Below are 27678 nucleotides of genomic sequence, written 5' to 3' on the forward strand. Positions count from 1 at the left end.
CTAAAGAAGTCCCGACAGGCAGTTTCAAGCGACAGCGTTGATGACCCCAAAAGATCTCCCTTAGAGCTATTAACAAGCCCCCTGCCCAACTCCCCGAAGCTCACGCTCAGGCTGGAGGACCGTGACGTCACAGTCGAAGCTCCTGGCCTGGCCCCCTGACTGGGATTGGCTGGTTTGGATGAGGGTGGTGCTGGAGAAGGGCGGGAACAAATTGCCCAGACAAAGAAAATCTTTGGGTGGGACACAAAGGAAAAGGGCGAGCGGAGGGACCCCCAGCCCGAGTCTCTATATAGTCTTGATTCCGCCCGCCGCAGCTCTGGAGCAGGGGAGAAGTGGACCCGGGACTGAGCCCGAGCATCCCCGGCCGGCAGCGGTGGGGGCGGGGCCAGGGGCGGGGCTACGTGGAGCCGGGAGGCGGGTCAGGATCGCTGAGAGCGGCCCCCCAGTGGGGCCATGGAGAAGGTGGAGTGCCTAGGGGCTGCTGGCGGCCTCAACCGGGATTCCCCTGGAGGGGCAGCCAGAGGAGTGCCCGCAGCGGTCACAGGAGTCGAGGCAGGCGCTGGGCAGCCCTCCAGAGTAGTCTTGTTTCACGGTTCTGGGCCCCACGTGCACTCAGGGGGCTCCGTAACTCATAGTACTGGTTCAAGCTGTCCCTCCGGGGGGATAGTGGTCCTTGGTTCCGGGCCCAGTCAGCACCCAAGGGAGGCTGCGAACCACAGCCTTGGGTCTGGCAGGAACCCTGGTGGATTCAACATCCCCGGGCCTCGAACCAGTATATCCAGGGCTTCCAGCCCCGGGCCTGGGGGACCTGCAGGGCAAGAGGTAAACAGCCCCGGGTGCAGTCCGCACTCTGGGCCAACTTGCTTGAACCCCCAAAACTCCCAACAGGACCGGCCCCGGAGCATCCTACGAAAGAACAGCTCCAACTTGATGCAGAAATCCCCCAATGTGGAGAAGTAAGGAGCCCAGCACTGCGGGCAGGCAGCCCAGAGTCGGGAGGGTTCAGGACACCTGAGGGTGGGAGCCAGAAGGAAAGGGGCAGAGCCTTAAGAATGAAGAGTTAGAGTAGGTGAGGGCAATTGAGTGGTTCCAGGCTTTCGGGAGAAGAGCAGGTGCCCCATAAACCGTGGCTGCACAGGACTGTGATTATCATTAAGTCTGACCCCATCCCCAGCCTCAACAAGGGGGTATAAGAAAACTGTTTTGAGTCGGAGTGGTGACTCATGCCTGTAATCCTAGCACTTTGGGAGGCCGAGGTGGGCAGATCACCTGAGGTCAGGAGTTCAAGACCAGCCTGGCCAACATGGTGAAACCCTGTCCCTACTAAAAATACAAAAATAAGCCGGGTGTGGTGGCAGGCACCTGTAATCCCAGCTACTTGGGAGGCTAAGGCAGGAGAATGGCTTGAACCGGGGAGGCAGAGGTTGCAATGAGCTGAGATCACACCATTGCACTCCAGTCTGGAAAACAGAGCAAGACTCCATCTCAAAAAACAAACAACAACAAAAACTGTTTTGAATGCCACGCAGGGTAGCTCACGCCTGTAATCCCAGCACTTTGGGAGTGGGAGGCAGGCAGATCACGAGGTCAGGAGTTCAAGACCAGCCTGACCAACATGGTGAAACCCCATCTCTACTAAAAATACAAAAATTAGCCGGGTGTGGTGGCGCACGACTGTAATCCCAGCACTTTGGGAGTGCGAGGCAGGCAGATCACGAGGTCAGGAGTTCAAGACCAGCCTGACCAACATGGTGAAACCCCATCTCTACTAAAAATACAAAAATTAGCCGGGTGTGGTGGCGCACGCCTGTAATCCCAGCTACTCAGGAGGCTGAGGCAGGAGAATCACTTGAACCCGGGAGGCAGAGGTTGCAGTGAGCTGTGATCGTGCCACTGCACTCCAGCTTGGTCAACAGAGCAAGATTCCATCTCAAAACAAAAACAAAAGCAAAAAACAAAAACAAAAAAAAACTGTTTTGAATGACTGGGAAAATGAGGGAGGCCTATGGGGGGGTCACTAGAAGGTCTCCTCCCCCAGCCCCAGAAGGAAGTCTCAGCACTGGGACGAGATGAATATCCTGACCACCTACCGCCCTGCTGACAAGGACTATGGATTTATGATGGTGGATGAGCCCAACACTCCCTACCACAGGTGCTGAGCCCTCAGCCCCAACCCTTCAGTCCAGAGATTCTTCTCTATTTAAAGGAGGGGACAGGTGGAGGAGGCAGAGCACCTCAGGGACTGGATACTGCCTGACACCCACCTCCCGGCACTGCTTCCCCCTCCTCTGCAGGCTGCAGGACAGTTTTGAGGACCTCTCTGCCGGCTCCTCCTGCTCAGTGAATCCTGGAGTGCTGGCAGAGAGGTAAGAGTCCTGCCAGAGATCAGCCGGGTTATGGGGCCTCTTTCTTCCCTCAGCCCTGAATTCAGGTCTGCAGCGGGTCTGCTTTCTGACACCTGCAGTGGGAGGTGCTACAATTTCCATCAGGCCTGGATGGGGGCAGGGGTCCACGAATTTGGCCTCGTTTACCACCTGTCCCCATTGCTATTTTCTTCTCTTGATGCCCCCAACTAGTCTCCTGCCCCTTCAGGATTGCCATGATGGACAGTATCTGCCCCACGTTCCGCCAGGACTGTGCTGACAGGAGCTCAGGGCCTGCAGACAACTTTTCCAAGATACATGATGTAGGGTCCAGCCCTATGGGGCTTAGCGGGTGTTCCCCCCGTGTGCAGAGACGAGAGATTATAATAAATTAAGACACAAGACAAAGAGATAAAGAGAAAGCAGCTAGGCCTGGGGGACGACTACCAAGACGCGGAGACTGGTAGTGGCCCCGAACCACTGGTTGCGCTGATATTTATTGCATACAAGACAAGGGGGCAGGGTAAGGAGGGTGAATCTTCTAAGTGATTGACAAGGTGCAGCAAGTCACGTGATCACAGGACAGGGGGCCCTTCCCTTTTAGGTAACTGAAGTAGAGAGAGAAGGCAGCATACGTCAGCGTTTTCTTCTATGCACTTATAAGAAAGATCAAAGACATTAAGACTTTCACTATTTCTTCTACTGCTCTCTACTACGAACTTCAAAGAGGAACCAGGAGTACGGGAGGAACATGAAAGTGGACAAGGAGCGTGAGCATTGAAGCACAGCACCACAGGGAGGGGTTTAGGCCTCCGGATGACTGCGGGGAGGCCTGGATAATATCCAGCCTTCCACAAGAAGCTGGTGGAGCAGAGTGTTCCCTGACTCCTCCAAGGAAAGGAGACTCCCTTTCGCGATCTGCTAAGTAACGGGTGTCTTCCCAGGCACTAGCGTTACCGCTTGACCAAGGAGCCCTCAAGCGGCCCTTATGCGAGCGTGACAGAACGTTCACCTCTTGCCTTCTAGGTCACTTCTCACAATGTCCCTTCAGCACCTGACCCTATACCTGCCGGTTATTCCTAGGTTATATTAGTAATGCAACAAACAGTAATATTAAAAGCTAATGATTAATAATGTTTATAATAATGATTGATAATTGTCCATGATCATCTCTATATCTAATTTGTATTATGACTATTCTTATTCTAACTATTTCTTTATTATACTGAAACAGTTTGTGCCTTCAGTCTCTTGCCTTGGCACCTAGGTAATCTTTCGCCCACAACATGAGATGAGGGTTGTGGATTGAATGGAAAGGGGGAGGTGGAGCGAACCTTTGGCAAGAGTGCGGTGGGAAAGCCAAGCTCTCACCATGGTCACAGACTCCACCGACTTTGACAAGCGCCGCAAGGCACACTATGACAAAGGGAAGTTTCTCAAGGCTCAGAAAAACCAGCCCTTGGAGAATGAAGAGGATGAGGATGACAATGGTGGTATTATCCGTATCAGCGGTGGCAGTCAAGGCGTGATGCTGGACCCAGAGCCCAGGCCTGTGCAGAGAGGCTTGGCAGGAGAACTAGCCAGAGGAGCCAAAGATGAGCCAGGCCTGGTCACCTGCAGGCACATCCTTGAAGCCGAGGGTTAGCGATGGCGGGGCTCCAGGGACTAGAGGGGGTTGTATTCCAGAGCCCGTTCCTCACTTCTCTACCACAGTCTGTCTTCCTCAGTGGCTATCAGCCCAAGACTCTGCTGCCTGACAGGGAGGTAATGCTGGGAAGTAACCCCAGGGAAGAAAGAGGGCAGCTGGAGGAAGGACCCCACTCAGGATAGTCCCCGGAGATTATTGGCTGTTGAGGAACAGAAAGTCTGATTGGGGGCTGATTTGTTGGCCAGGCCCAGTGGCTCACTTCTGTAATCCCAGCACTTTGGGAGGATTGCTTGAGGCCAGAAGTTCAAAACCAGCCTGGGCAACGTAGGGAGACCTCGTCTCTACAAAAAAAGAAAAAAGAAAAAGAAAAAAAATTGTTTTTAATTAGCCAGGTGTGGTGGCGTGCACCTGTAGTCCAGGCTACTGGGGAGGCTAAGGTGGGAGGATATCTTGAGCCCAGGAGTTTGAGGCTGCCGTGAGCGATGATGGCACTAACACATTCCAGCCTGGGTAACATAGCAAGATCTTGTCTCAAAAAATAAATAAAAAAAAAACAAAAGTCCAAGACAACCATGGGGGGAGGTGGAGCGGTCACTGAAGTTTTTCTAAAATGGGAAGGGTAAGAGAAGTCAGTGAGATGAGGATCTGGGGCCTGAGCTTCTCCTCTCTGGTGAGGGCCCACAACAGACACCTGGGAGGCATGGATACACCAGATGGCTAGAAGACTTGGATTCATTTGATTGATTCCTCAGATCCCTCCACCTACAGAAATCAGTCCCCCCAGCTGTGGCCACTATCATATTGGGGCAGGGGATTGCTCTGCAGCACAAGGAATATGATGGCAAAGGACTATACCTGAGGTCCTGCTCCCACCCAGAGCTTGTAGAGGACGTGGAAGATGAGCATCAGGATGGTGGGAGCCTGGGCAGGCCAGCCTAGGGGGCAGGAGGGCTGGGAACGCACAGCCTGATGGGTACCCCAGCCCTGATCCCTGATTCTAGGCTCCACAAGCTTGACCTAGGTGATTGAGAACCCCGTAAGCACTGAAGTCCACCTACTGGACCACATGGGAGGCCCCTTTAGGGATCACAAGGCCACAGAGAGCTCCCTGATGGCGACAATGACACCATTGCAGCCTGTTAAGGGCACCAGGCCACCATCTCCCTGGGGCTGTCTCTTGGCAAGCTCCCATCTCCCAGCCCTCCAATTCTTTCAGGCCAGTACATCAGCAACAGGTGGAAGGAGAGGCCCTGAACAGCCTCAAGTCCAAGGTCCACATTGGACAGGCGAGGAACCAGGGAGACTCAGAAGCGGTTGGGACCCCCTCCAGCTTGGCACCACACACTGGCTCCATGCCTCCTCCTTCACTCCTCTGCCACACCACCCCACTCCAGGTATTTCTCTGTCCTCCAAAGACAATGAGTCTCAAGTGGTGTCCAGCTGGTGGCTGGGGGGCTGAGCTGGCAAAGCCCAAGGAGTTCAGAGAGGGAGAGTGGAAGCAACCCCAACTCCTCAAGCCAGAACAAGTACAGCCTGGCACACTGAGCCTGGGCAGAGGCAAGGGGATGCATACACTGGCCAGGGAGGTAGAGGAGCTGAGTGGGGAGGTTCTAGGGGATCCAGAGTCACATGGACAAGATCTCATGCCTGCTACGAGAAAGCCATGAACTCAAACTCTTCTCTCCAGATGAAACCCTGGGACTTCGATGGACTCAAGAAAAGGAAAGCAAACAATGGAAAATGGGGCTGGTTGGGGGCGGAGTGGGGGCAACCTTCCCTTCATGACCACCCTATGAATAGAAATAAAGAGCAGAAGAGCAAGAGTCTGGGAGCTGTGAATCGGGTGCTCAGGCTGGGCCTGCTCAGTCGTTGAGGAGAGGGGAGGAAGGGGAGTTCACACACAGGAACCATGAATATGACGGCAAAACGAAGAAAGCTGGGAGCAGTCCGGGGTACTGGACTCCACAGGAGCCTAGAATCACGAGAAGGCCCAAGCTGTAGCAGGATGACAGTGACTGATGCAATTAATATAGTGAACCAGCTGGGCACAGTGGCTCACGCCTGTAATCCTAGCACTTTGGGAGGCCGAGGTGGGTGGATCACCTGAGGTCAGGAGGTCGAGACAAGTCTGACCAACAAGGTGAAACCCCGTCCCTACTGAAAATACAAAAAGTTAGCCGGGCATGATGGCAGGAGCCTGTAGTCCCAGCTACTCGGGAGGCTGAGACAGGAGAATTGCTTGAACCCAGGAGGCGGAGGTTGTAGTGAGCCGACATCGCGCCACTGCACTCCAGCCTGGGCGATGGAGGGAGACTCCGTCTCATAAATAAATAAATTTAGTGAACCATGAATTTACTGCTATCACCTTCTTCACTTCGTACAGCCCTGGAGGAAGGGGTTATCATTCCCATCTTCCAGATGAGAAAACTGAGGAATCAGAGAGCTCGTCCAGGGACACATAACCTCTAAGTGACAGAGCCAGGATTTGAACCTAGATCTGCCAGGCCCCCAAGATAACCACGAAGAGAGAAAGAAACAGAGGCTAGAGCCCCAGGAGGAAGGAGCTGGCAGATCGTCTCTGAGGGCGGGGCTGTGGCTTCTCTGATCTCAGGCCCCCATCCTCCGCCCAGGCCCCGCCCCTGCCCCTCCCAGCACCGCCTGGAAGTGTGGGGTGAGAGCTCCTCCTAGGACACCCCTTTCCCCTTGGGGAAAGAATTGTGCCCCCAGGCCCTTCCCCGCGGGGGTCCCTCTCCTCCTTCCCCATCATCTCCCCTTCCTGGGACAGAAAGTGCCTCCACCTGCATCCCCAGGGGCCAGGCCTCCAGGGCCCGCTGGCCCCACAGCAGGCAAGCTGAGATGACGGTCAAGCTGGATTTCGAGGAGTGTCTCAAGGACTCACCCCGTTTCCGGTAAGTGTGAACTGGTCTGGGGGGCTAAGGAGGGGAAAGTCTAACACCCCCAGCACACACACACCTTTCCCCAGGCCAGGTCTCCTTCCAGGGAGCAGGCCTCTAAGAGGCAGGAGCGAGCCTGTGGGCCAAAGTGGTACCCCAGCTGTGAAAGCAGGGTACTCCAATGCTCTCTGCCCCTGCATGCTCCTCCTGGCCTCTGCAGTTTCCCTCACCCCTAGAGCTGGCATTCCTCTGGCCTCTCAGTGGGACCCCTGCCCCTCCCCCAGCACCTGCTCTGGGGCGGTTAGCAACTTCCTGCCCTGGCCACATCCACCCTCCTTCTACCCTTCCTGCTCTGGCCTGGGCTGTGGTAGCTCCCAGACTGCAGAGCGGGCAGAGCACAAGTAGGTGGGTGGGGGGCGAGCCTCTCAACTCTGCAGCTTTCTCCTCCGTACCCACCGCCCTGCGACTCCATCCCGCCTGATGAGGCAGACAGACCAGATGGACCCAAGCTCTCTTCCCATGACCCCCTCTTTCCCAGAGCCTCTATTGAGCTGGTGGAAGCCGAAGTGTCAGAATTGGAGACCCGTCTGGAAAAGGTGACCCTGACATGGAGAGGTGACCCAGGAGTGGATTAGGTTGAGAGGGGTAGGGCCAGGGAGAAAGCTGGAGACACAGAATGCATCCCAGGGATTATTGAATACTGTGTAGGGGAGATATTTTGGAGACTGCAGAGAAGCAAAAAAGGTGGTTCTGTACCGACAAGAAGCTCAGGATCTTGGAAAACAAGACTTACTTTTGGGCCAGGCATGGTAGCTCATGCCTGTAATCCCAGCACTTTGGGAGGCCAAGGTGAATGGATCACCTGAGGTCAGGAGTTCTAGACCAGCCTGGCTAACATGGTGAAACCCCATCTCTACTAAAAATGCAAAAATCATCCAGGCTTAGTGGCACCCATCTGCAGCTCCAGCTACTCAAGAGGCTGAGGCAGAGGAATCACTTGAACCTGGGAGGCGGAGGTTGCAGTGAGCCAAGATCGCACCACTGCACTCCAGGCTAGGCGACAGAGCGAGACTCTGTGTCAAAAAAAAAAAGACTTAATTTTGGACTTCCTTGTTCTGCTCTTGAGCTCCTGCATTGTGCCAGGCCCTGGGCATTCAGGGAGGGCAAGATCATTTCTGCTCCCACGGAGCCCAAAGGCTGACTGGAAGACAAACCAGTGAAACGTTTCAATTCAAGACAGTAAGGTGTCCCCTGAGCACTCTATCAAACAGCATGTTCACACAAATACACACTCAAATGCTCTCTCATTCCCCTTACTTCGCTTTACTTTTCTCTGCAACATTTACCTCTGACACATTATGTATTTGCATGCTATATATTAGTTCTCTATTGCCGTGTAACAAATTGTCACAAATTTAGGGGGCAACATTGTTTTATGGGCAACATGGTGAGACCTCATCTCTACAAATAATAATTTTATTTTTATTTTTATTTATTTGAGATGGAGTCTCGCTCTGTCACCCAGGCTGGAGTGCAGTGGTGCGATCTTGGCTTACTGGAACCTCCACCTCCCAGGTTCAAGTGATTCTCCTACCTCAGCCTCCCAAGTAGCTGGGATTACAGGTGTGCACCACCACACCTGGATAATTTTTTTTCTTTTTGTATTTTTAGTAAAGACAGGGTCTCACCATGTTGGCTAAGCTGGTCTTGAACTCCTGACCTCAAATGATCTACCTGCCGCAGCCTCCCAAAGTGCTGGCATTACAGGCTTAAGCCACCGCACCCGGCCTACAAATAATAATTTTAAACAATGGACTGGATGGAGTGGCCACAGCTGTGATCCCAGATGCTTCAATACTGGGCTCAAGTGATCCTCCCTCCTCAACCTCCCCAGTAGCTGTGCTACAGGCACATGCCACCACGCCTGGCTTTTTTTAATTTAATTTTATTTTTTGTAGAGATGGGGTCTCCCTATGTTACCTAGGCTGGTCTGGAACTCCTGGCCTCAAGTAATCCTCCCACCTCAGCCTCCCAAAGTGCTGGAATTACAGGTGTGAGCCACCACACCTGGCCTGAATTTTTTATTTTGAGTAAATTATTGACTCAGGAGACTAGTAAGGAGAGGTCTCATGTACCCATCACCCAGCTTCCCCCACTGGTGACATCTTATACAATACTAGTACATTATTAAAACCAGGACATTAATAGTGTCACATTACAATTAACAATAAACTCGGCCAGATGTGGTGGCTCACGCCTGTAATCCCAGCACTTTGGGAGGCCAAGGTGGGCGGATCACGAGGTCAGGAGATCGAGACCATCCTGGCTAACACTGTGAAACCCCGTCTCTACTAAAAATACAAACAATTATTTGGGTGTGGCGGCAGGCGCCTGTAGTCCCAGCTACTCAGGAGGCTGAGGCAGGAGAATGGCGCGAACCCGGGAGGTGGAGCTTGCAGTGAGTGGAGATCGTGCCACTGCACTCCAGCCTGGGCGACAGAGTGAGACTGTCTCAATAAACAAAAACAAACAAACAAAAAACCCCAATAAACTCTAGCCAAGCTCAGTGGCTCACGCCTGTAATCCCAGCACTTTGGTAGGCTGCGGCAGGTGGATCACGAGGTCAGGACTTCGAGAACAGCCTGACCAACATGATGAAACCCCCATCTCTACTAAAAATACAAAAATTAGCCAGGCGTGGTGGCACGCACCTGTAATCCCAGCTACTCAGGAGGCTGAGGCAGGAGAATTGCTTGAACCCAGGAGGCGGAGGTTGCAGTGAGCCGAGATCACCCCACCACACTCCAGCCTGCGGAGGTCGCAATGAGCCGAGATCGTGCCACTGCACTCCGGCGTGGGCGACAGACCAAGACTCTGTCTCTAAATAAATAAATAAATAAATAAACTCTATAGATCCTACTTTGATTTTACATTTTGCATATACTCTTTTTTGGTGTTTTTGTGTATAATTCTATGGTACTTTATCACGTGTATGGATTCCTTTAACCATCACCACACACCAATGGACACAAGGAATTCCTTTACAGTGGTACCCGACATCCTTCCCACACTTCTTTAATCTGTGGTAACCACTGATTTGTTCTCCATCTCTCTACTTTTGTCATTTCCAGAATGTTCCATATATAGAATCATACACTATGTGACCCTTTGAGATTTGGCTTCCCCCTCCCCCCTCACTCAGAATAATGCTGCTGCCGGGTGTGGTGGCTCATGCCTGTCATCCCAACTACTCAGGAGGTCAAGGTAGGAGGGTTGCTTGAGGCCAGAAGCTCAAGACCAGCCTGGGCAACATAGCAAGACCCTTGTCTCTAAATAATGTTCTGTTTTGTTTTTAAATTAGCCAGGCATGGTGGTGTGTGCCTGTAGTCTCAGCTACTCAGGAAGCTAAGATTGGAGGATCCCTTGAACCCAGGAGTTCAAGGCTGCAGTGAGCTATGATCCCACCACTGCACTCCAGCCTGGGCGACAGACACCTCAACTCTAAAAATAATCATAATTTTTTAAAAGATGAATGCTCTTGAAGTTTATCCAAGTTGTTGCACATATCAACAGTTTGTTCCTTTTTATTGCTGAGTACTGTTCTATTGAACAGATGTCCCAGTCTGTCACTAGTCCAGTGTTATGAAAGTTTCTTACTCATCTAAGGGGGAGGGGCTGAGATGGTAAGGAAAAAAACTAGACACAGAGTCCTCAGATTCACACAGTGATTTGTGAACATCCTTGTACCTTGTCACAGACAACCCATGGTGATGTCTGATAAGATTTGATCTCGGTCAGGCCAGGTGCAGTGGCTCATGCCTGTAATCCCAGCACTTCGGGAGGCCGAAGCAGGTGGATCACCTGAAGTCAGGAGTTCGAGACCAGCCTGGTCAACATGGTGAAACCCCGTCTCTACTAAAAATACAAAAAATTAGCTGGGCATGGTGGCGGGCACCTGTAATCCCAGCTACTCGGGAGGCTGAGGCAGGAGGATCGCTTGAACCTGGGAGGCAGAGGTTGTGGTGAGCCAAGATCATGCCATTGCACTCCAGCTTGGGCAACGGAGCAAAACTCCGTCTCAAAAATAGAAAAATAAAAAGAGATGGGGTTTCACTATGTTGGTCAGGCTGATATCCAACTCCTGACCTCAGGTGATCCACCCACCTCAGCCTCCCAAAGTGTTGAGATTACAGGTCTGAGCCACCTTGCCTGGCCTATCAAGTCTCTTTGTCAGTCAAAAGGGCCAGATAGGATGGGCCCCAGGAGTACCCCGGCATTTCCTCTTGGCCCTGACCCGTGGTCTAGATGATGGATTAATATTTATGAGGGAACGTGCAGTGAGCACAGAATGGGACAACTCCTAGCAGTAAATACTATAGATTTTATTTATTTATTTATTTTTCGAGACAGAGTCTCGGTCTGTCACCCAGGCTGGAGTGCAGTAGTGCCATCTCGGCTCACTGCAGCCTTGACCTCCCGGATTCAGGCAGTCCTCCTGCCTTAGCCCCCCAGGTAACTGGGATTACAGGCACTTGGTGCCATCTCAGCTCACTACAGCCTCAGCCTCCCGGGTTCAAGCAGTCCTCCTGCCTTAGCCTCCCAAGTAGCTGGGATTACAGGCATGTGCCACCATGCCTGGCTAATTTTTGAATTTTTAGTAGAGATGGGGTTTCACCATGTTGCCCAGGCTGCTCTTGAATTCCTGAGCTCAAGCGACTGGCCCGCCTTGGCCTCCCAAAGGGTTGGGATTACAGGTGTGAGCCACCACGCCCGGCCAATACTGTAGAATTTAATAGCAACCAGGTAGAGCATCCAGACCATGCAGGAATCTCCACGGAGCTCTGGATCTAAGCAGGTAGGCAGGGCAGGAAGAGATATGTGCGAGTGGACAGGGAAAGATGTTTTGGAGGTAAGGCTGACAGAGGTGTTGGCGACAGGCTGAGAGGAATGGGCAGGAATTGGGTTTCAGGCCCAAGGCAGTGGGAGCAAAGACGCAGTGATGAGAACACAGCAGGTATGTGTTAGATACAGGGAGAGCTGGATGAGCCTGGAGGGCAGTGAGGCCAGGCAGGAATAGGGGAGCGCCGCCCTGGGCAAGGGGAGAGGAAGTGGGGCAGGTGTGGGGGCATCACCAGGTGTGAGGATGATGGCACAGCTCCCTGTTACCCTCCTTCTTTCCCAGCTCCTGAAACTGGGCACTGGTCTCCTGGAAAGTGGGCGCCATTACCTTGCTGCCAGCCGCGCCTTCGTTGTCGGCATTTGTGACCTGGCCCGCCTGGGTCCACCAGAGCCCATGATGGCGGTATGCGGAGGGTCTGCATCTGGGAGGGAAGGAGTCTGGGATGAGGAGGTGATGCTGTGGAAGAGGAGGGCTGGCCTGGGGTCTGCAGGTTCCAGGCCACAGCAGGGCTGGGCTGCTGTCCATGACAGCCGTGGCAGGCTGGGTCTCGAGTCGGGAGGGTGCTGCCACCCCATGCCTAGTACTCTTTCTGTGCCTCTTCTTGCCTAGGAGTGTCTGGAAAAATTCACCGTGAGCCTGAACCACAAGTTGGACAGCCATGCGGTAAGTAGGGGAAGGTAAGGATTGTGGGGGTGGTGGCCAGGTCACCTGTGGTCCTGACCCCAGTCTACCAACTTCTCCTTCCCTCAGGAGCTTCTAGATGCCACCCAACACACACTGCAGCAGCAGATCCAGACCCTGGTCAAGGAGTGAGATGGGGCCGGGCGCAGTGGCTCATGCCTGTAATCCCAACACTTTGGGAGGCAAAGGCGGGAGGATTGCTTGAGCCCAGGAGTTGGACACCAACCTAGCCAACATGGCGAAACTGTCTCCACAAAAATTACAAAAATTAGGCCGGGCGCGGTGGCTCATGCCTATGATCCCGGCATTTTGGGAGGCCAAGGCGGGCGGATCACCTGAGGTCGGGAGTTCGAGACCAGCCTGTCTAACATGGCAAAACCCCGGCTCTACTAAAAAATACGAAAAAAAAAAAATTAGCCGGGCATGGTGGCAGGTACCTGTAATCCCAGCTACTCAGGAGGCCGAGGCAGGAGAATCATTTGAACCCAGGAGGTGGAGGTTGCAGTGAGCCAAGATCGCACTACTTCACTTCAGCCTGGGCAACAGAGTGAGACTCTGCCTCAAAAAAAAAAAAAAAAAAAAAATAGCCGGGCGTGGTGGCACATGTCTGTTGTCCCAGCTTCTTGGGAGGCTGAGGCAGGAGAATTGCTTGAGCCTGGAGGTCAGGGCTGCGGTGAGCCATGATTGTGCCACTGTACTCCAGCCTGGGTAACAGAGCAAGACCCGGTCTCAAAAATAAAAACAACAACAAAAAAATTTTTTTAAAGGGGGAGTGAGATGGGAGAGAAGGGGGCCTTATTTCTCGGAAACCAGCCCTGCCGCCCTCTTCCCATGGCCACAGGAGCCTCCCCAGTGACGGAGTTGTGAGATTGGGGGTTTCTGGTGTCCTGACTTCCGTCCCAGGGATCACCTTGGGTTTCCCACGTTGCAGAGACTAACTGAAAGGACATGAGGGCTTTACCCTGGGAATGCTCTGCTGGGGCAGGTGGGTGTTAGCTGCGATTCTGTGTTATTTTCCCATCCTCAGAGGTCTGCGGGGTTTCCGAGAGGCTCGCCGGGATTTCTGGCGGGGGGCTGAGAGCCTGGAGGCTGCCCTGACCCACAACGCAGAGGTTCCCAGGCGCCGGGCCCAGGAGGCAGAAGAGGCAGGAGCTGCTTTGAGGACGGCTCGAGCTGGGTACCGGGGACGGGCACTGGATTATGCCCTGCAGGTGCCTGCCCCAGTCTGTCTTCCTGGGGTACCAGAGCCTCAGGTGTCACCTCGAGGCTTGGGGGTCCCCAGTGTGCAGTGGGAATGGGTGTTGTGTTTTCAAGACTGATCTGGGGTTTTTTACGTCCTCTTTTATGTCCTCAGATCAACGTGATTGAGGACAAGAGGAAGTTTGACATCATGGAGTTTGTGAGTTGTGGCGGGGGTGAGGGCAGGGTGGAGAAGAGCCTGCTGCCAGCACAAGGGAATGGGGAGAGGGGTTCTTCCTCAGCCTGCCCACTGCCCGCCTTGTCCCCCAGGTGCTGCGTTTGGTGGAGGCCCAGGCTACCCATTTCCAGCAGGGCCACGAGGAGCTGAGCCGGCTGTCCCAGTATCGAAAGGAGCTGGGCGCCCAGGTGGGGCCCCAGGGCACAGCAGGTGGTAGAGGGAGGTTAGGGACTCCTAACTGGGGGGCCTTGGACATCTGAGATGCCCTTCCTGTGCCCAGTTGCACCAGCTGGTCTTGAATTCAGCACGAGAGAAGAGGGACATGGAGCAGAGACACGTGCTGCTGAAACAGAAGGTGAGGGGCCAGGTGCGGTGGCCCACGACCGTCATCCCAACATGTTGGGAGGCTGAGGTGGGAAGATTGCTTGAGGCCTGGAGTTCAAGATTAGCCTAGGCATCGTAGTGAAACTCCATCTCTACAGAAAATTTTAAAATTAGCTGGTGTGGTGGCATGCACCTCTAGTTCTAGCTACTCAGGAGGCTGAGGTGGGAGGATTGCTTGAGCCCAGGAGTTCAAGACTGCAGTGAGCTATGATCACACAACTGCACTTAAGCCTGGGTGAAAGAACAAGACCCTGTCTCTAAAAATAAATTTTAAAAAATATTTCAAAAAGCAGAAAGTAAGGGCTAGGGCTGTGGGCAGGAGGCAGATGCCTATGGCCTTGGTCTCTGCCCATCTCAGTTGCCCTTTGATCCTCTTGTGCCTCCAGGAGCTGGGTGGGGAGGAGCCAGAACCAAGCTTAAGAGAGGGGCCTGGTGGCCTGGTGATGGAAGGACATCTCTTCAAACGGGCCAGCAACGCATTTAAGACCTGGAGCAGGTGAGGAGAGGACACCCCCAGTCAGCCCGCCCCACCCAATGATGTATTTTCGAGTGGTAATAGCACGCTAAGCACTGCAAGGAAAAACAGACGAACCCCCCTGCCTCAGTAGAGTTTACATTCCATCAGCAAAGACAGAGGATAAACCTAGTATGTAAATTACGTGCTATGTTAGAAGGTGATAGTGCTTGCTATAGGAGAAAGATGATAAAGCAAGGGATGTGGGGAGCTGGGTAGGGGTTACAGTTCTAAATAGTTGGGCAGTGTGGGCTTCATGAGAAGGTAACTTTTGAACAAAGACTTGAAGGATATCTGGGGGAAGAAAGTTCTAGACAGAAGAAAGAGCCAGTGCCAAGGCCCTGAGATAGCTGGGGAGTTGGAAGAGCAGGGTGGTGGCCCTGGGTCTGGACAGAGTGAGGGAGGAGGATGTGCAGGAGATGAAATTGGAGCTAATGGGGGCATGAGTCATTATAGGGCCCTATAGATTTTTGTAGGGATTTGGGGTCTACTCTGAGAGCAATTGGGAGCCGCTATAGGGTTTGGAACAGGATGGCGGCATGCTGTGACTTGACTCCTTTCCCTTCTAGGGCCACTGCTAGCCCACATGGGATCTCTGTACAAATTAGAAAATGGAGCTTCTTCCCCAAGATACTCTTTTTTCTTTTTCGTTTCTTTTTTTTTTTTTTCTGTTTTTTTGAGATGGGGTGTCACTCTGTTGCCCAGCCTGCAGTGCAGTGGCGCAGTCTCGGCTCACTGCAACCTCTATCCCCTGAGTTCAAGTGATCCTCCCTCCTCAGCATCCTAAATAGCTGGGACCACAGGCGTGTGCCATCACACTCAGCTAATTTTTGTATTTTTGGTAGAAACAGGGTTTCACCATGTTGCCCAGGCTGGTCGCAAACTCCTGACATCAAGCAATCCACCCGCCTCGGCCTCCCAACTTGCTGGGATTACAGGCGTGAGCCACTGTACCTGGCCCCTAAGATTCTTTCTTTTCTTTTTTTCTTTTTCTTTTTTGATGGAGCCTCGCTATGTTGCGCAGGCCGTGGCACAGTGGTGCGATCTCAGCTCACTGCAACCTCAGCTTCCTGGGTTCAAGCGATTCTCCTGCCTCAGCCTCCCAAGCAGGTGGGATTATAGCCGCCTGCCACCACGCCTGGCTGATTTTTGTATTTTTAGTAGAGACGGAGTTTCACCATATTGGTCAGGGTGGTCTCAAACTCCTGACCTCGGGTGATCCACCGCCCCCATCAGCCTCCCAAAGTGCTGGGATTACAGGTGTGAGCCCAGCCTAAATAGTATTTTTTAAATTGTAGCAATAGACATTTTATTAGAAAAAGAATTTTACTGCCATCTGCTGGAAAGTTGTCTTCATAACTATATGAAATCTGGGTTGTCCAAGACAGGAATAGCATCCTTTAGATGTTCCAATCTGCACAATTGTCCACCCTTCTCTGGAATGTCTCGTGGAACAGTCAGCCCAGGTGTCTGTCCTCTCAGTAAGATCCTCATGGGCAAAAAGCACAGCCTCTCTTCCGTCCCTCATCCTAAAGCTGCCTATGTCTGTAATGATTTCCTTCTCTTACAGACGCTGGTTCACCATTCAGAGCAACCAACTGGTTTACCAGAAGAAGTACAAGGTGAGTGGACCTGGGTCCTGGATGCCTGGGCCCCAGGGAGACTCAGCTCTTGCCTGCAGCTGGACGTCTGGCCTCTTATCACCTTATCCTGCCAGGACCCTGTGACTGTGGTGGTGGATGACCTTCGTCTCTGCACAGTGAAACTCTGCCCTGACTCAGAAAGGCGGTTCTGCTTTGAGGTGGTGTCCACCAGCAAGTGAGTGCAATCCCCAGGGGTGATACTTTAATATATCTAAACAGCTGCCAATCTGAAAGGCAGGGCCCACCACAATGGAGGCCCCCCATGCAGCTCCAGACTTTAATTCTTTGGCAGCTGGACTGGGGGGCCATTGTGGAAGAGGGTACAGGGTGATGGGGGATATTTAGGAGAATATTACCAACTGGTACAGAAGTCTTTCAATGCAACTGGAACTGGTTGAATACTGGCTGAATGTCAGTCTGCCCATGCTGCCACTTTGCTTCCCAGGCCTCAGACCCCTCTGCCATCTCCCTCACCCTCCTACCTAGGTCCTGCCTCCTCCAGGCTGACTCAGAGCGCCTCCTGCAGCTGTGGGTCAGTGCTGTGCAGAGCAGCATTGCTTCTGCCTTCAGTCAGGCTCGCCTTGATGACAGCCCCCGGGGTCCAGGCCAGGTACCTTAACCTGGGGGTGCGCAGCCAGGCTGCCTTTGGAGATGGGGCACCCTTTACCCTAGGCCCCTTGGCCACCCTTTCTTCCCCTCTCTCCCCCAGGGCTCAGGACACCTGGCCATAGGCTCTGCTGCCACCCTGGGCTCTGGTGGAATGGCCAGGGGAAGGGAGCCTGGGGGAGTCGGGCACGTGGTGGCCCAGGTCCAGAGTGTGGATGGCAATGCCCAGTGCTGCGACTGCCGGGAGCCAGCCCCGGAGTGGGCCAGCATCAACCTTGGTGTCACCCTCTGCATTCAGTGTTCCGGCATCCACAGGTTACTCCACAAGGCCCATGCGGGAGCCCCACTCCTTCGGGCCACAGTGCGGCTCCAATACAGAGCGCATCACACCGGCCCCTCTTCCTTCCCTGTCCTGGCTTCCTCTCTTAGCTTCTGGCTTTGTCACTGGGTACCAGGCCTGGGCCCAAGCCTCTGGGGTGCCAGTTGGACCCAGGCGGGCCTAGCCCCTCTGTGTCCTAGTCTGGCCAGAATTGGGGGATACCCAGAATTTGTTGGCTTGGTTGGAAGAAGTGTGGGGTCAAGGCTGCTGAGGGTGGGGGAGCCAATGAAGACTAGGCAGAGAAATGGTCATGAGGCCTTAGCAAGTGTCTAAGGCCCTCGCCCCCCACCTCAGTGTGGTGGAAGGGAGGTGACATGGGAGAGGTTGTCCAGGCCAAAGTGTCACTAGAGAAGGGAGGTGGCTGGAGTGATGAGGGCCTTGAAATGAAACCTAAGGAAGAAGGAATGGTGACGAGGCAGGGTCCTGCCAGGGCCAGGTCAAGGCTACATGGCAGCTACATGGCCGCAGCTGCCCTGCCTCCTGGGCCAGCACCTCTGCACGGGCCCCCATGCCAGCCTTGCCTCCCAGTGTCTTCAGGAGCAGCAGCAGCTCCCCAGGCCACTGCCCCCCTGCACAGGGCCTGACCCTCCCCCTCTGGCCCTCCAGGAGCCTTGGTGTTCACTTCTCCAAAGTCCGGTCTCTGACCCTTGACTCATGGGAGCCAGAACTAGTGAAGGTAACTTAGGGTATTGTGAAGATTGGGGGCAAGAACTTGGGGTGGGGCAAGGACATGGCGGTGCAGGGGCGTGATCCCTGAGGAGTCACTCACCCCCACCTTCCCTGTCTCTGCCTCTGCCTGGGCCTCCTGAAGCTCATGTGTGAGCTGGGAAATGTCGTCATCAACCAGATCTATGAGGCCCGCGTGGAGGCCATGGCAGTGAAGAAACCAGGGCCCAGCTGCTCCCGGTGAGCTTGGGGTTTAGCCTCCCAGGGGAATGGGGGACCCCTGGAGCAGAAGAGGGAAGACTGCCTGCTTCTCCCCTCCCACAGGCAGGAGAAGGAGGCCTGGATTCACGCTAAATACGTGGAGAAGAAGTTCCTGACCAAGCTGCCTGAGATTCGAGGGCGAAGAGGTGGCCGGGGGCCCCCAAGGGGGCAGCCTCCTGTGCCCCCAAAGCCTTCCATCAGGCCCCGGCCAGGGAGCTTGAGATCCAAGCCAGGTATAGGGTTGGTTGGGCATTCATTGAGCATCTGCTGTGTGCTCGGCACCGTGCCAGGTAGCGCCAGGAGGCACAGAGTGTGAAGCCCAGGCCTTCCGCTGGAGAATGTCGGAGGGACCGGACTGCCGTTTCAGGGGTTACAGTGGAGTGTGACATTAAGAATGGGAAGGAACGTGGGGCTGGGCGTGGGCAGGGAGGGTAAGGGGTGCCAACAGCATAAGAAAAGGAGAGAGAGGGGGTGGGTTTGGCTGGAGCATCAGGGGTTGAGAGCTGAGGCCCAGTGTCAGGCAGTCAGCTCACCTGTGTCATCCCAGCAGTCGGGGTGGTTGGACCGGATGAGGTGATGATGCCGTCTCTCCCCTACACCCTAGGGACTTGTACACATGCATACTCATACTTACACATACCCACACTTGCATCACTCTATTCCCTCCACAGTCCCAAGCTCCCCATCATTTAGAAGAGACCTGTCCCATTATAGCATTGGGGCACTGCTGAGGGTTTTCTTCCCAGACTCGGAGCTGCTTCCCCCTAACAGAACCAAATCCCCCGAACAGAGCCCCCCTCTGAGGACCTGGGAAGCCTGCACCCTGGGGCCCTACTGTTTCGAGCATCTGGGCATCCTCCATCTCTTCCCACCATGGCTGATGCCCTTGCCCATGGAGCTGATGTCAACTGGGTCAATGGGGGCCAAGATAATGTCACACCGCTGATCCAGGCCACAGCTGCTGTAAGAGCCCTGCCGACCTCTCCACCCCACCCTAGGGCTCTGACACCTACTCCTGACTCTGGGCCCTGCCCTTACCTCCTTTTCCCACCACCTGTTCCCTAGGGCCTCCACCCATAGGGAGAGATCAACAATAGAGACTGGTTGCTAAGAGTGTGTGATTTGGAGGCAGAGAACCTGAGTTTGAACCCAGGCTCTCACCTCTTACAGGAGACTTTTTTTTTTTTTTTTGAGACAGTCTCGCTCTGTCCCCCAGGCTGGAGTGCAATGGTGCGATCTGGGCTCACTGCAAGCTCCGCCTCCCGGGTTCACACCATTCTCCTGCCTCAGCTGCCTGAGTAGCTGGGACTACAGGCGCCAGCCAGCATGCCCGGCTAATTTTTTGTATTGTTAGGAGAGATAGGGTTTCACCGTGTTAGCCAGGATGGTCTGGATCTCCTGACCTTGTGATCCACCCGCCTCGGCCTCCCAAAGTGCTGGCATTACTGGCGTGAGCCACTGTGCCCGGCCTACAGGAGACTTTTAACAAGTTATTAACCTCTCAGCCTCATCTGTAAAATAGTAACATACCTCATAAGCTTGTACTATGGATTTATATATGAATACATGCAAAGAGCTAGAGCCAAGCCTAGCTTGGTTACAGTTAGCTGTAACCCCTTCCACACTCCTGATTACCACACTCCACCCTCCCATTCTCTGAACTGGCGCCACCCTAAGACATCTTGAAATCCACCACTAGGGATGCCACCCTCAACCCCCCTTCTCGACTTCTCCATGCAGAATTCTCTTCTGGCCTGTGAGTTTCTCCTCCAGAACGGGGCGAACGTGAACCAAGCGGACAGTGCGGGCCGGGGCCCGCTGCACCACGCAACCATTCTTGGCCACACGGGGTAGGGATGATGGCATGGGGAGGAAGGCTGGGAGAAGTTGGGCGGCCGGCTGACCCTGGCTCTTCTCTCCAGGCTCGCCTGCCTGTTCCTGAAACGGGGAGCTGATCTGGGGGCTCGAGACTCTGAAGGCAGGGATCCTCTGACCATCGCCATGGAAACAGCCAACGCTGACATCGTCACCCTGTAAGAATGCCTGAAGGGGCGAGGCTGGCGCTGGGACTCCCCCCACCCCCGCCCACCCACGTTCGGGCGGGCGGGGCTGACGCCGAAACAGAAGCCTGCGCGGTGGGGCCTCGGGAAGGGGCTGGGCCAGCGCCGGGGCCAGGCTCGAGAAAGGCTGCGCGAAGTGTGCACTGGGACGTGGAGTAGAAGGCAGGCGGGAGGGCGGGCAGGGTGCAAGGATGCTTGGCCCACCCTGAGAGGCGTCATTCGCCCATCAACATTGCTGTCAGGCATCTTTTTAGCACTAGACGTGACCCCGGGGGTGGGGGCAGATGAACGGAACGCAACCCAGCTCAAAGGATGGGAAGTTGTGGGGGAGGTGAGGATAGTCTTTTTTTTTTTTTTTTTTTTTGAGACGGAGTCTCACTCTGTCGCCCAGGCTAGAGTGCAGGGGCGCGATCTCGGCTCACTGCAACCCCCGCCTCCCGGGTTCAAGCGATTCTCCTGTCTCAGCCTCCCCTGAGTAGCTGGGACTACAGGCGTGCGCCACCACCCCCGGCTAATTTTTTGTATTTTTAGTAGAGACGGGGTTTCACCATGTTGGCCAGGACGGTCTCGATCTCCTGACCTCGTGATCCGCCTGCCTCGGCCTCCCAAAGTGTTGGGGTTACAGGCGTGAGCCACCGCGCCCGGCCAAAGATAGTGTCGTTCATTTCTTAATTCCCTCCTCTTCAGGCTACGACTGGCAAAGATGAGGGAGGCTGAAGCGGCCCAGGGGCAGGCAGGTAAAGAATACACCCACCCCACCCCCCAGGCCCAACACCTGAACTCTGGGCTTCTGGTCCACGGTGACCTCTCTCCCTAGTGCCCAGCTGCATTCATTCCGTTATTTAACAAATGCGTATTGGGCGCATGCGACGTGCCAGGCCCTGGCAAGGCATAGGTGCTGGCGCAGTGCCCGCGGCGCGCACGTTCCCACCCAGGCTCGGAGCGCGAGGTCCCAAGGTGGGCCCCAACCGCCGGATCCTGCCCTTCTGCACTGGGGCCCAGCCGCCTCCCGGCCTTTCCTCCCTCCCCCAGGAGATGAGACGTATCTTGACATCTTCCGCGACTTCTCCCTCATGGCGTCAGACGACCCGGAGAAGCTGAGCCGGCGCAGTCATGACCTCCACACGCTGTGACCCCAGGCCCACGGGGCCCGCGCCTCCCTCCCTTCCCCGCCACCGGGCTCTCTGCTATTAAAGCCTCCGTGCTTCGCTCTTCCCTTCTGGTTCACTTCTTGGGCGCCACCTTCGGGCGCGTAGGGTGTTGGGCGCTGCGGCTCCCGAGGTGCGGGGAGCGGCTGGGGGTTTGCGAGCTCCAGTCCAGCAAGGTGCGACTCCGGGGAGCGAGGCGGCAGCTTCGGCCGCGGCCTGAGCGCCGGGCGCTGTGGGGCGGGGGCTCTCGGGCTGGGGCGACGTGGCCAGCCCAGTCCTGCCGAGGGGTGGGGCTGGCCCTGGGGCTCGCTGGCCCCGCGCCGCCGCGGAGAGAGCGCGCCCGGGCCACCCCGGCTGGAAGGCATCCCCGGAATGCGGCGGCTCAGCACCCGCCCCCTCGGGAATTCCCCGGGGGAGCCGCTGGGAGGGACTCGGCTCCTGGGCTGGGCCGGCCGGGCCTCGGGCTCTGAGCGGTGGGATTAGAGGCTCCAGCCACGCCGACTTGCAGACGTGAGATCGGGCACACCTGAGCGGCGGCGGGGCGGTCGTGGCCACATCCAGGGCGACGTGCCTGAGTCACCCCGTCCCGCCAGCGTCTGCCAGTCCAGCCAGTCCGCCCAGTCTCTCGCGTCCGAGACTCGCCTCCAGCCTCCCACCTCCGCCCGGGCCGCGCGAGCTTCGCGGGCGCGGGGGCGGGGCGCCAAGGGGCGGGGTTGTCTCTTAAAGGGCCCCGGGCCGCTGCCCTTAGGCCACTTCCTGGGGGCGGAGAGGACCTCAGCGGCTGCGGCGACACCCAGGGAAGGCGGCGCGGCCGGGTCCCGAAACTCCTGGCTGTTTCCATCAGAGCCCTCGGACACTCCCAGCCCGGGCTGAGCACGCATCGTCGCTCCCCGGCGGATACAAGGGGGCTCCGCCATCCGCTCCCGTCAGTTCCGCCTCCATCTCCTGGGACCCGCGCCGGCAGCCAGGCCAGGCCTCTGAGTGGCCCCAGAGCCCTGGCTGGACTCGTCCACGGCGGCAGCGATCTGCCCGGGGTCTCGGAGGCCATCCCTTCAGAGTCGGCCCTGTGCTCGCCACCGTCACCTGCTGGTTGGATTCCGGAAACCCACTGTCTGAAGACCACAGAGGGGTGTCGCTGACCACCCCAATTCGGATACGTCCAGACCTCAAGCTCCCTTCCCCTCTCTGGCTGCCCTCTGCTCTTTTCATCTCTTCTCTCAACCTTTTGGGGATTTCTGTGTCCTGACACCACCTCCCCATCCACCGCCAAAGTAGCCGGGGTGAGCCCCAAACCTTACTGGGTGTGCTCCACCTGTGCCTCCAACCCAGCGAATCTGACAGCTTCGACCCAATTCTGCACACACCCAGGAAGTTCTGCCTTTTCTTTTCTTTCGGTGTCTCCTGTACTTCCCAAAATTTCTCCTCCTCCTGTGCCCTCTTCGCCCCCCTCCTTTGGGGGCCCCGTGACCCTGAATGTGGGGGGCACACTATATTCCACCACTTTGGAGACCCTGACCCGCTTCCCAGACTCTATGCTGGGGGCCATGTTTAGGGCCGGCACCCCCATGCCCCCCAACCTCAATTCCCAAGGAGGCGGCCACTACTTCATCGACCGGGATGGCAAGGCCTTCCGGCACATCCTCAATTTCCTGAGGCTGGGCCGCCTGGACCTGCCCCGTGGGTACGGAGAGACAGCGCTGCTCAGGGCAGAGGCTGACTTCTACCAGATCCGGCCCCTCCTGGACGCGCTGCGGGAACTGGAGGCCTCTCAGGGGACCCCTGCACCCACAGCTGCCCTGCTCCACGCAGATGTAGATGTCAGCCCCCGCCTGGTGCACTTCTCTGCTCGCCGGGGACCCCATCACTATGAGCTGAGCTCCGTCCAGGTGGACACCTTCCGAGCCAACCTTTTCTGCACCGACTCTGAGTGTCTAGGTGCTTTGCGGGCCCGATTTGGTGTGGCCAGTGGGGATAGGGCAGAGGGGAGCCCACATTTTCATCTGGAGTGGGCCCCCCGCCCCGCGGAACTCCCCGAGGTGGAGTATGGGAGACTGGGGCTGCAGCCGCTGTGGACTGGGGGGCCGGGAGAGCGGCGGGAGGTGGTGGGCACCCCAAGCTTCCTGGAGGAGGTGCTGCGCGTGGCTCTCGAGCACGGCTTCCGACTAGACTCTGTCTTCCCCGACCCCGAAGACCTGCTCAACTCCAGGTCTCTGCGCTTTGTCCGGCACTGAGGATGCTGTTCTCAGTTTGACTGTGGGGAGGAGAGAGAATGGGGTACTAGCACCCCTGAAGCCTCTTTCCAGCTCTGCTTCAGGAGCTATGAGAGTCGGGACTCTCCTGCACCTGACTGGAGCTCAGATGTGGGCAGGAATTCCCAAACCTGAGCCCACCAAGGACTCACAAGTGGTCCAGAAGGTCTCAACCTGTGCTGACCCTGGAAGGGGTAGGGAAGGTTCTCTCAGCTTGTTCTTGCCTAAGGCGGAGCACCTCCAGTCTCTCCTTGATTTGGAGCTCAGTGTTTAAGGGCTTGGAAAAGGGGGGAACATCTCTTTACCCAGACTAGACCTAGCAAAACCCTGGAAGGATATTGGGGTCTGGGGAAAAGGAAGGACTTTGCATTTTCCCAATGCGGTCTCTTGGACCATGGCTTCTCCTCCTGAAGCTGGGTGGCCTGGCCTGGCCTGACCAATGAGAGGCCAGAACACTCTGGAACATCGGAAGAGGAGTTCTTTGCTATGTTCCAAGCCATCTACTGAGGGAGGCAGAAAGGCCACAACCCACCCTAGGTTGATGTATGGGAGCTAGGACAGTCCCCATGGCAATGGGGCTGGAGCATCCCTCATCTGGAAGAATCCCATATTGATGGCAGGGCTGGCCAGGGGGAAGAGGGTAGTATCTGTGGGTCCTGGCCTTTCTTCATGTGTGTGTGCATATCAGCCCGTGTGGCTGACTGATGTATAGGTCCCTGGCATCCTGGTTCATATCTGTGTTGCTGACTACAGTGTCTGTGATGTCCGCATGTCCAGGCCTGTTTGGGGTTGCCTAGCGACTCTTCTGGCACAGGGTGTGTCTGTGGTATACCTGTGAGGTGGTTGACAATTAGTAGTTTAATCACAGGGTGTGTGTGTGTGTGTGTGTGTGTGTTTATGTGCACGCATGTATATGCATCACCACGTAGCCAGGAGGGGCCTGTTGGGGTTTGAGTCACTGGGATCTTCCCGGTGAGAGGTAAAAGAAGTCACTGGGCTTAGCTGGGCCTCTGAGGCCTGTATGGAACTCTTGGTTGCTGAGGCAACCATGGGCCTGTTGCTAGGAGATAGCTGGGGAAGGCCCAAGGCTGCCCAGGGCAGAGAGAGGAGATGAAGAGTTTGGGACAGTGGGGGAGGAGATGCGAAGGGATGGGATTTCTGGGTCCCAGAGCGGGTGGGATACTCATGCACAGCTTCTTCACTGGTGGGGGTTGGGGCACACATTATTTCTCACTGGTCATGATTTACAAGAAGAAAAATAAAACTGCTTTTGGAACCACAAACTTGTGAAGGCTGTTGAGGGCCAGGTAGGGGGTGCTGTTCCCTCACAACAGAAGCCCTGCTTTCTCTGCCCATCGCCTGCTGGAGATGCCTTCTGGACCCCAGTTCCTTGAGCTCCAGCTTTACCCCAGCTGAGGATGGGCAGTGCCATTGTTCATTGTTCTGGAACATTCTAGAACCTCCAGGCAAGGGCTGGAGCCAGGGCTGCAGAGCATTCCTCGGCTCAGCTGGGGCAGCGCCGCCCCATCCCCCAGTGGTCCTCATGTGGAGGCTGGCACTAGGCGGGGTTTTCCTGGCAGCCGCCCAGGCTTGTGTCTTCTGTCGCTTCCCAGCCCACGACTTGTCAGGCCGCCTGGCTCGGCTCTGCAGCCAGATGGAGGCCAGGCAGAAGGAATGTGGGGCCTCCCCAGACTTCTCGGCCTTTGCCTTAGGTAGGACCAGACATCCAGGGATGGGCCCAGCAAGCACTCACCCCCCTACCCCCAGAGGGTGGCATGTGACCTTCCAGCTGTGCCCTCCATCTGTGGCCCTTTCTGGACATGCTGGCCTTTCCCTCTGAGAGAGCTCCATATCCGGGAAAGTCAGGAGAGACCCCAGAACCTGGGCTGATGAGGGAATCGCTGGTCCTTGCCCATCTCCACAGATGAGGTGTCCATGAACAAAGTCACAGAGAAGACTCACAGAGTCCTGAGGGTCATGGGTGAGATCAAGGGGAAAGAGTGACCTAGGGGCTTGGGAGGACACCAAGGAGAGGGATGGGTGACAGGGGTTGGGGTGGGCAGGGAAGGGTGGAGGGGTAGAGACAGGAGGGCTGATCGGGGAGGGGGCTGGGTGAAGAGAGGGGGAACTGGCCCCGTCGAGGCCCAGGGAAACGGAGCTGCTGTCTGCCTCCCCAGAGATCAAAGAGGCTGTCTCCTCACTCCCTTCATATTGGAGTTGGCTTCGAAAGACCAAGCTCCCTGAGTACACCAGGGAAGGTACCGATGCGGGATGGGCCTCAAGGGGAGCCTAGGGTCTTAACCAAAGGAATGTGTGGTGAGCAGCTCATCCATTCACACCCCCACCCCTTCCTTGTCTTTCATTTCAGCTCTCTGTCCCCCCGCCTGCCGTGAGTAGAAAAGGAAAGGGGTAGCAAGGACCTGGGGCCTGTAGGGTGTCAGAGGAGGGCCTGGCAGCTGCAGGAGGAAGCTGGGTACCAGGCAGGGTGGAGGCCCGGCCTCCCCTCCCCAGCGTTGCCTCTGCTGTCTCCTGCAGGGGGCAGCACCACGCTGTACAACTGCTCCACCTGCAAGGGGACGGAGGTGTCCTGCTGGCCCCGAAAGCGCTGCTTCCCAGGTCCTCACGCCCATCTTGGCCCCGCCCCACCTTGCCCAGATCCCTGAGCCCTTGGGCTCCCCCGTCGGTGCGTGTGGGTCCCAGAATCATTCACTGCCTCCTGGGTTCCCTGCAGGAAGTCAGGATCTTTGGGAAGCCAAGATTCTGCTCCTCTCCATCTTCGGAGCTTTCCTGCTTCTGGGTGTTCTGAGCCTCCTGGTGGAGTGAGTTTTGGGATAAAGACAGGAATCCTACCCCGCCCAGTGCCTTCCACCACCCATCCTCCCTCCCTCTGTCCCTCCCAGGCCCCTCCCGTAGGCTTCCCACCCTCGTCTTCCCTCAGGTCCCACCACCTCCAAGCAAAAAGTGGCTTGTGAAGACGCTGAAAACCTCCCAGCCTCCAGCTCTAAGGGGTATGCACTCACAACTTCCACATCCCTTGGAGGGGAACCAGTCAGCCCCTTAGTCCCAGCTCCAAAGACAGTCTCCAGACCCTAAAGCCCAGACATCCCTGCTTCTGGTTGGTGAGATAATGAAAAATAAGAAAATCCCCAAAAACCCAGATCCCCCACAATCCCAGTGTCAGATGGCCTCCCGGGAACCCAGGCACCCACAGCTGGAAAGTTCCTCCCCACCAGCCCTCAACCAATCACATGGCTGTCAACAATGCCAGGAAAATATCTACAGAAGGAAAGAATCCCCTACGCCACTCCCACCACACCCACACCCCCTTCTGCCTGTTCCGGGAAAGCGGGGGCATCTGCCCCAGAAGCTATTCCAGGCCCTCCTATGACTGATGGGGAATCCGGGAATGCATGTTCTGGAAAACTCACCCCACTAGAGTGAGATCACATCAGTGGGTTCGCGGGCATGCCCTCCCTCCATCGTGTTAACAGTTTGAAATCCTGGCCTCCCTCAGAGGCCTCCATCCTGCCAGGCCTAAGTAAAACTTGCTGTTCATGGCCTCTGCCCCTGCCTAGCCTCTGTCTGCAACTGGGGAGGGCAGAGGAAGGATGGGAGACTCTCAGAGTAGCACAGTGCTTCTCAGATGGGGGTGATTTTGCACCCCAGTAGACATTTTGCAACATCTGGAGTCGTTTTGGATTGTTTTAACTGGGGGGATGTGCTACTGGCCTCTGGTGGGTAGAGACTAGACATGCTGCTAAACATCCCACAACACACAGGAAAGTCCCCACAGCAAAGAATTATCCCGTCCAAAATGTCAGTGTTTACCAGGAAAGGGAGATAGGAGAAAAAAAAAAAAAGAAAA

General features: G+C 55.8%; 4 protein-coding genes across 10 annotated transcripts; all 4 read left to right on the forward strand.

Annotated features, from left to right (window-relative positions):
• Nucleotides 1-217: 217 nt before the first annotated feature.
• Nucleotides 218-3503, forward strand: LOC107969131 (putative protein phosphatase inhibitor 2-like protein 1). Of its 4 annotated transcripts, none has more exons than XM_054670809.2 (5): nucleotides 218-552; nucleotides 889-956; nucleotides 2039-2152; nucleotides 2295-2366; nucleotides 3091-3503. In XM_054670809.2, exons 1-5 carry the CDS (start codon nucleotides 454-456, stop codon nucleotides 3116-3118), a joined length of 381 nt encoding a protein of 126 aa, XP_054526784.1. In that variant the 5' UTR covers nucleotides 218-453; the 3' UTR covers nucleotides 3119-3503. The 4 variants fall into 4 exon arrangements, with proteins under 4 accessions (XP_054526784.1, XP_016786914.1, XP_054526782.1 ...); XM_016931425.3 differs by having other exon boundaries at nucleotides 408-552; nucleotides 2968-3502; XM_054670807.2 differs by having other exon boundaries at nucleotides 408-956; nucleotides 3091-3211.
• A 3051-nt stretch (nucleotides 3504-6554) lies between these two features.
• Nucleotides 6555-21631, forward strand: ACAP1 (ArfGAP with coiled-coil, ankyrin repeat and PH domains 1). 2 transcript variants are annotated; one of them, XM_016931433.4, is made up of 22 exons: nucleotides 6555-6920; nucleotides 7444-7501; nucleotides 12088-12207; nucleotides 12415-12468; nucleotides 12556-12614; nucleotides 13514-13697; nucleotides 13841-13885; nucleotides 13996-14091; nucleotides 14184-14258; nucleotides 14674-14783; nucleotides 16372-16423; nucleotides 16519-16619; nucleotides 16931-17054; nucleotides 17154-17365; nucleotides 18036-18105; nucleotides 18241-18335; nucleotides 18420-18589; nucleotides 19147-19319; nucleotides 20097-20206; nucleotides 20279-20389; nucleotides 21104-21153; nucleotides 21449-21631. In XM_016931433.4, exons 1-22 carry the CDS (start codon nucleotides 6868-6870, stop codon nucleotides 21547-21549), a joined length of 2223 nt encoding a protein of 740 aa, XP_016786922.2. In that variant the 5' UTR covers nucleotides 6555-6867; the 3' UTR covers nucleotides 21550-21631. The 2 variants fall into 2 exon arrangements, with proteins under 2 accessions (XP_016786922.2, XP_024205975.2); XM_024350207.3 differs by lacking the exon at nucleotides 7444-7501 and having other exon boundaries at nucleotides 6636-6920.
• A 271-nt stretch (nucleotides 21632-21902) lies between these two features.
• KCTD11 (potassium channel tetramerization domain containing 11) lies at nucleotides 21903-25096 on the forward strand. Its single transcript, XM_016931434.4, has one exon. It carries the CDS (start codon nucleotides 23097-23099, stop codon nucleotides 23793-23795), a length of 699 nt encoding a protein of 232 aa, XP_016786923.1. The 5' UTR covers nucleotides 21903-23096; the 3' UTR covers nucleotides 23796-25096.
• A 23-nt stretch (nucleotides 25097-25119) lies between these two features.
• Nucleotides 25120-27377, forward strand: TMEM95 (transmembrane protein 95). 3 transcript variants are annotated; one of them, XM_016931436.4, is made up of 7 exons: nucleotides 25120-25525; nucleotides 25738-25794; nucleotides 25991-26071; nucleotides 26182-26202; nucleotides 26349-26429; nucleotides 26553-26632; nucleotides 26752-27377. In XM_016931436.4, the coding sequence occupies exons 1-7, from the start codon at nucleotides 25357-25359 to the stop codon at nucleotides 26872-26874; spliced, it is 612 nt and encodes a 203-aa protein (XP_016786925.1). In that variant the 5' UTR covers nucleotides 25120-25356; the 3' UTR covers nucleotides 26875-27377. The 3 variants fall into 3 exon arrangements, with proteins under 3 accessions (XP_016786925.1, XP_016786924.1, XP_054526788.1); XM_016931435.3 differs by having other exon boundaries at nucleotides 26545-26632; nucleotides 26752-27372; XM_054670813.2 differs by lacking the exon at nucleotides 26182-26202 and having other exon boundaries at nucleotides 26325-26429; nucleotides 26545-26632.
• The last annotated feature ends 301 nt before the right edge of the window (nucleotides 27378-27678 follow it).

This window comes from Pan troglodytes, chromosome 19 (assembly GCF_028858775.2).
Source record: "Pan troglodytes isolate AG18354 chromosome 19, NHGRI_mPanTro3-v2.0_pri, whole genome shotgun sequence".
NCBI classification, from domain to species: domain Eukaryota; kingdom Metazoa; phylum Chordata; class Mammalia; order Primates; family Hominidae; genus Pan; species Pan troglodytes.

What these genes read in the sequence shown, in the direction of transcription:
- LOC107969131 (XM_054670807.2), top strand. Translation starts at nt 454, where the DNA reads ATGGAGAAGGTGGAGTGCCTAGGGGCTGCTGGCGGCCTCAACCGGGAT. An exon ending in AAATCCCCCAATGTGGAGAA is followed by an intron (nt 957 to 2,038) that starts GTAAGGAGCCCA and finishes CTCCTCCCCCAG; the next exon opens with CCCCAGAAGGAAGTCTCAGC. An exon ending in CCCAACACTCCCTACCACAG is followed by an intron (nt 2,153 to 2,294) that starts GTGCTGAGCCCT and finishes CCTCCTCTGCAG; the next exon opens with GCTGCAGGACAGTTTTGAGG.
- ACAP1 (XM_016931433.4), top strand. Translation starts at nt 6,868, where the DNA reads ATGACGGTCAAGCTGGATTTCGAGGAGTGTCTCAAGGACTCACCCCGT. An exon ending in TGGAGACCCGTCTGGAAAAG is followed by an intron (nt 7,502 to 12,087) that starts GTGACCCTGACA and finishes CTTCTTTCCCAG; the next exon opens with CTCCTGAAACTGGGCACTGG. An exon ending in AGTTTGACATCATGGAGTTT is followed by an intron (nt 13,886 to 13,995) that starts GTGAGTTGTGGC and finishes CTTGTCCCCCAG; the next exon opens with GTGCTGCGTTTGGTGGAGGC.
- KCTD11 (XM_016931434.4), top strand. Translation starts at nt 23,097, where the DNA reads ATGCTGGGGGCCATGTTTAGGGCCGGCACCCCCATGCCCCCCAACCTC.
- TMEM95 (XM_016931436.4), top strand. Translation starts at nt 25,357, where the DNA reads ATGTGGAGGCTGGCACTAGGCGGGGTTTTCCTGGCAGCCGCCCAGGCT. An exon ending in CAGAGTCCTGAGGGTCATGG is followed by an intron (nt 25,795 to 25,990) that starts GTGAGATCAAGG and finishes CTGCCTCCCCAG; the next exon opens with AGATCAAAGAGGCTGTCTCC. An exon ending in CCCTGAGTACACCAGGGAAG is followed by an intron (nt 26,072 to 26,181) that starts GTACCGATGCGG and finishes CTTTCATTTCAG; the next exon opens with CTCTCTGTCCCCCCGCCTGC.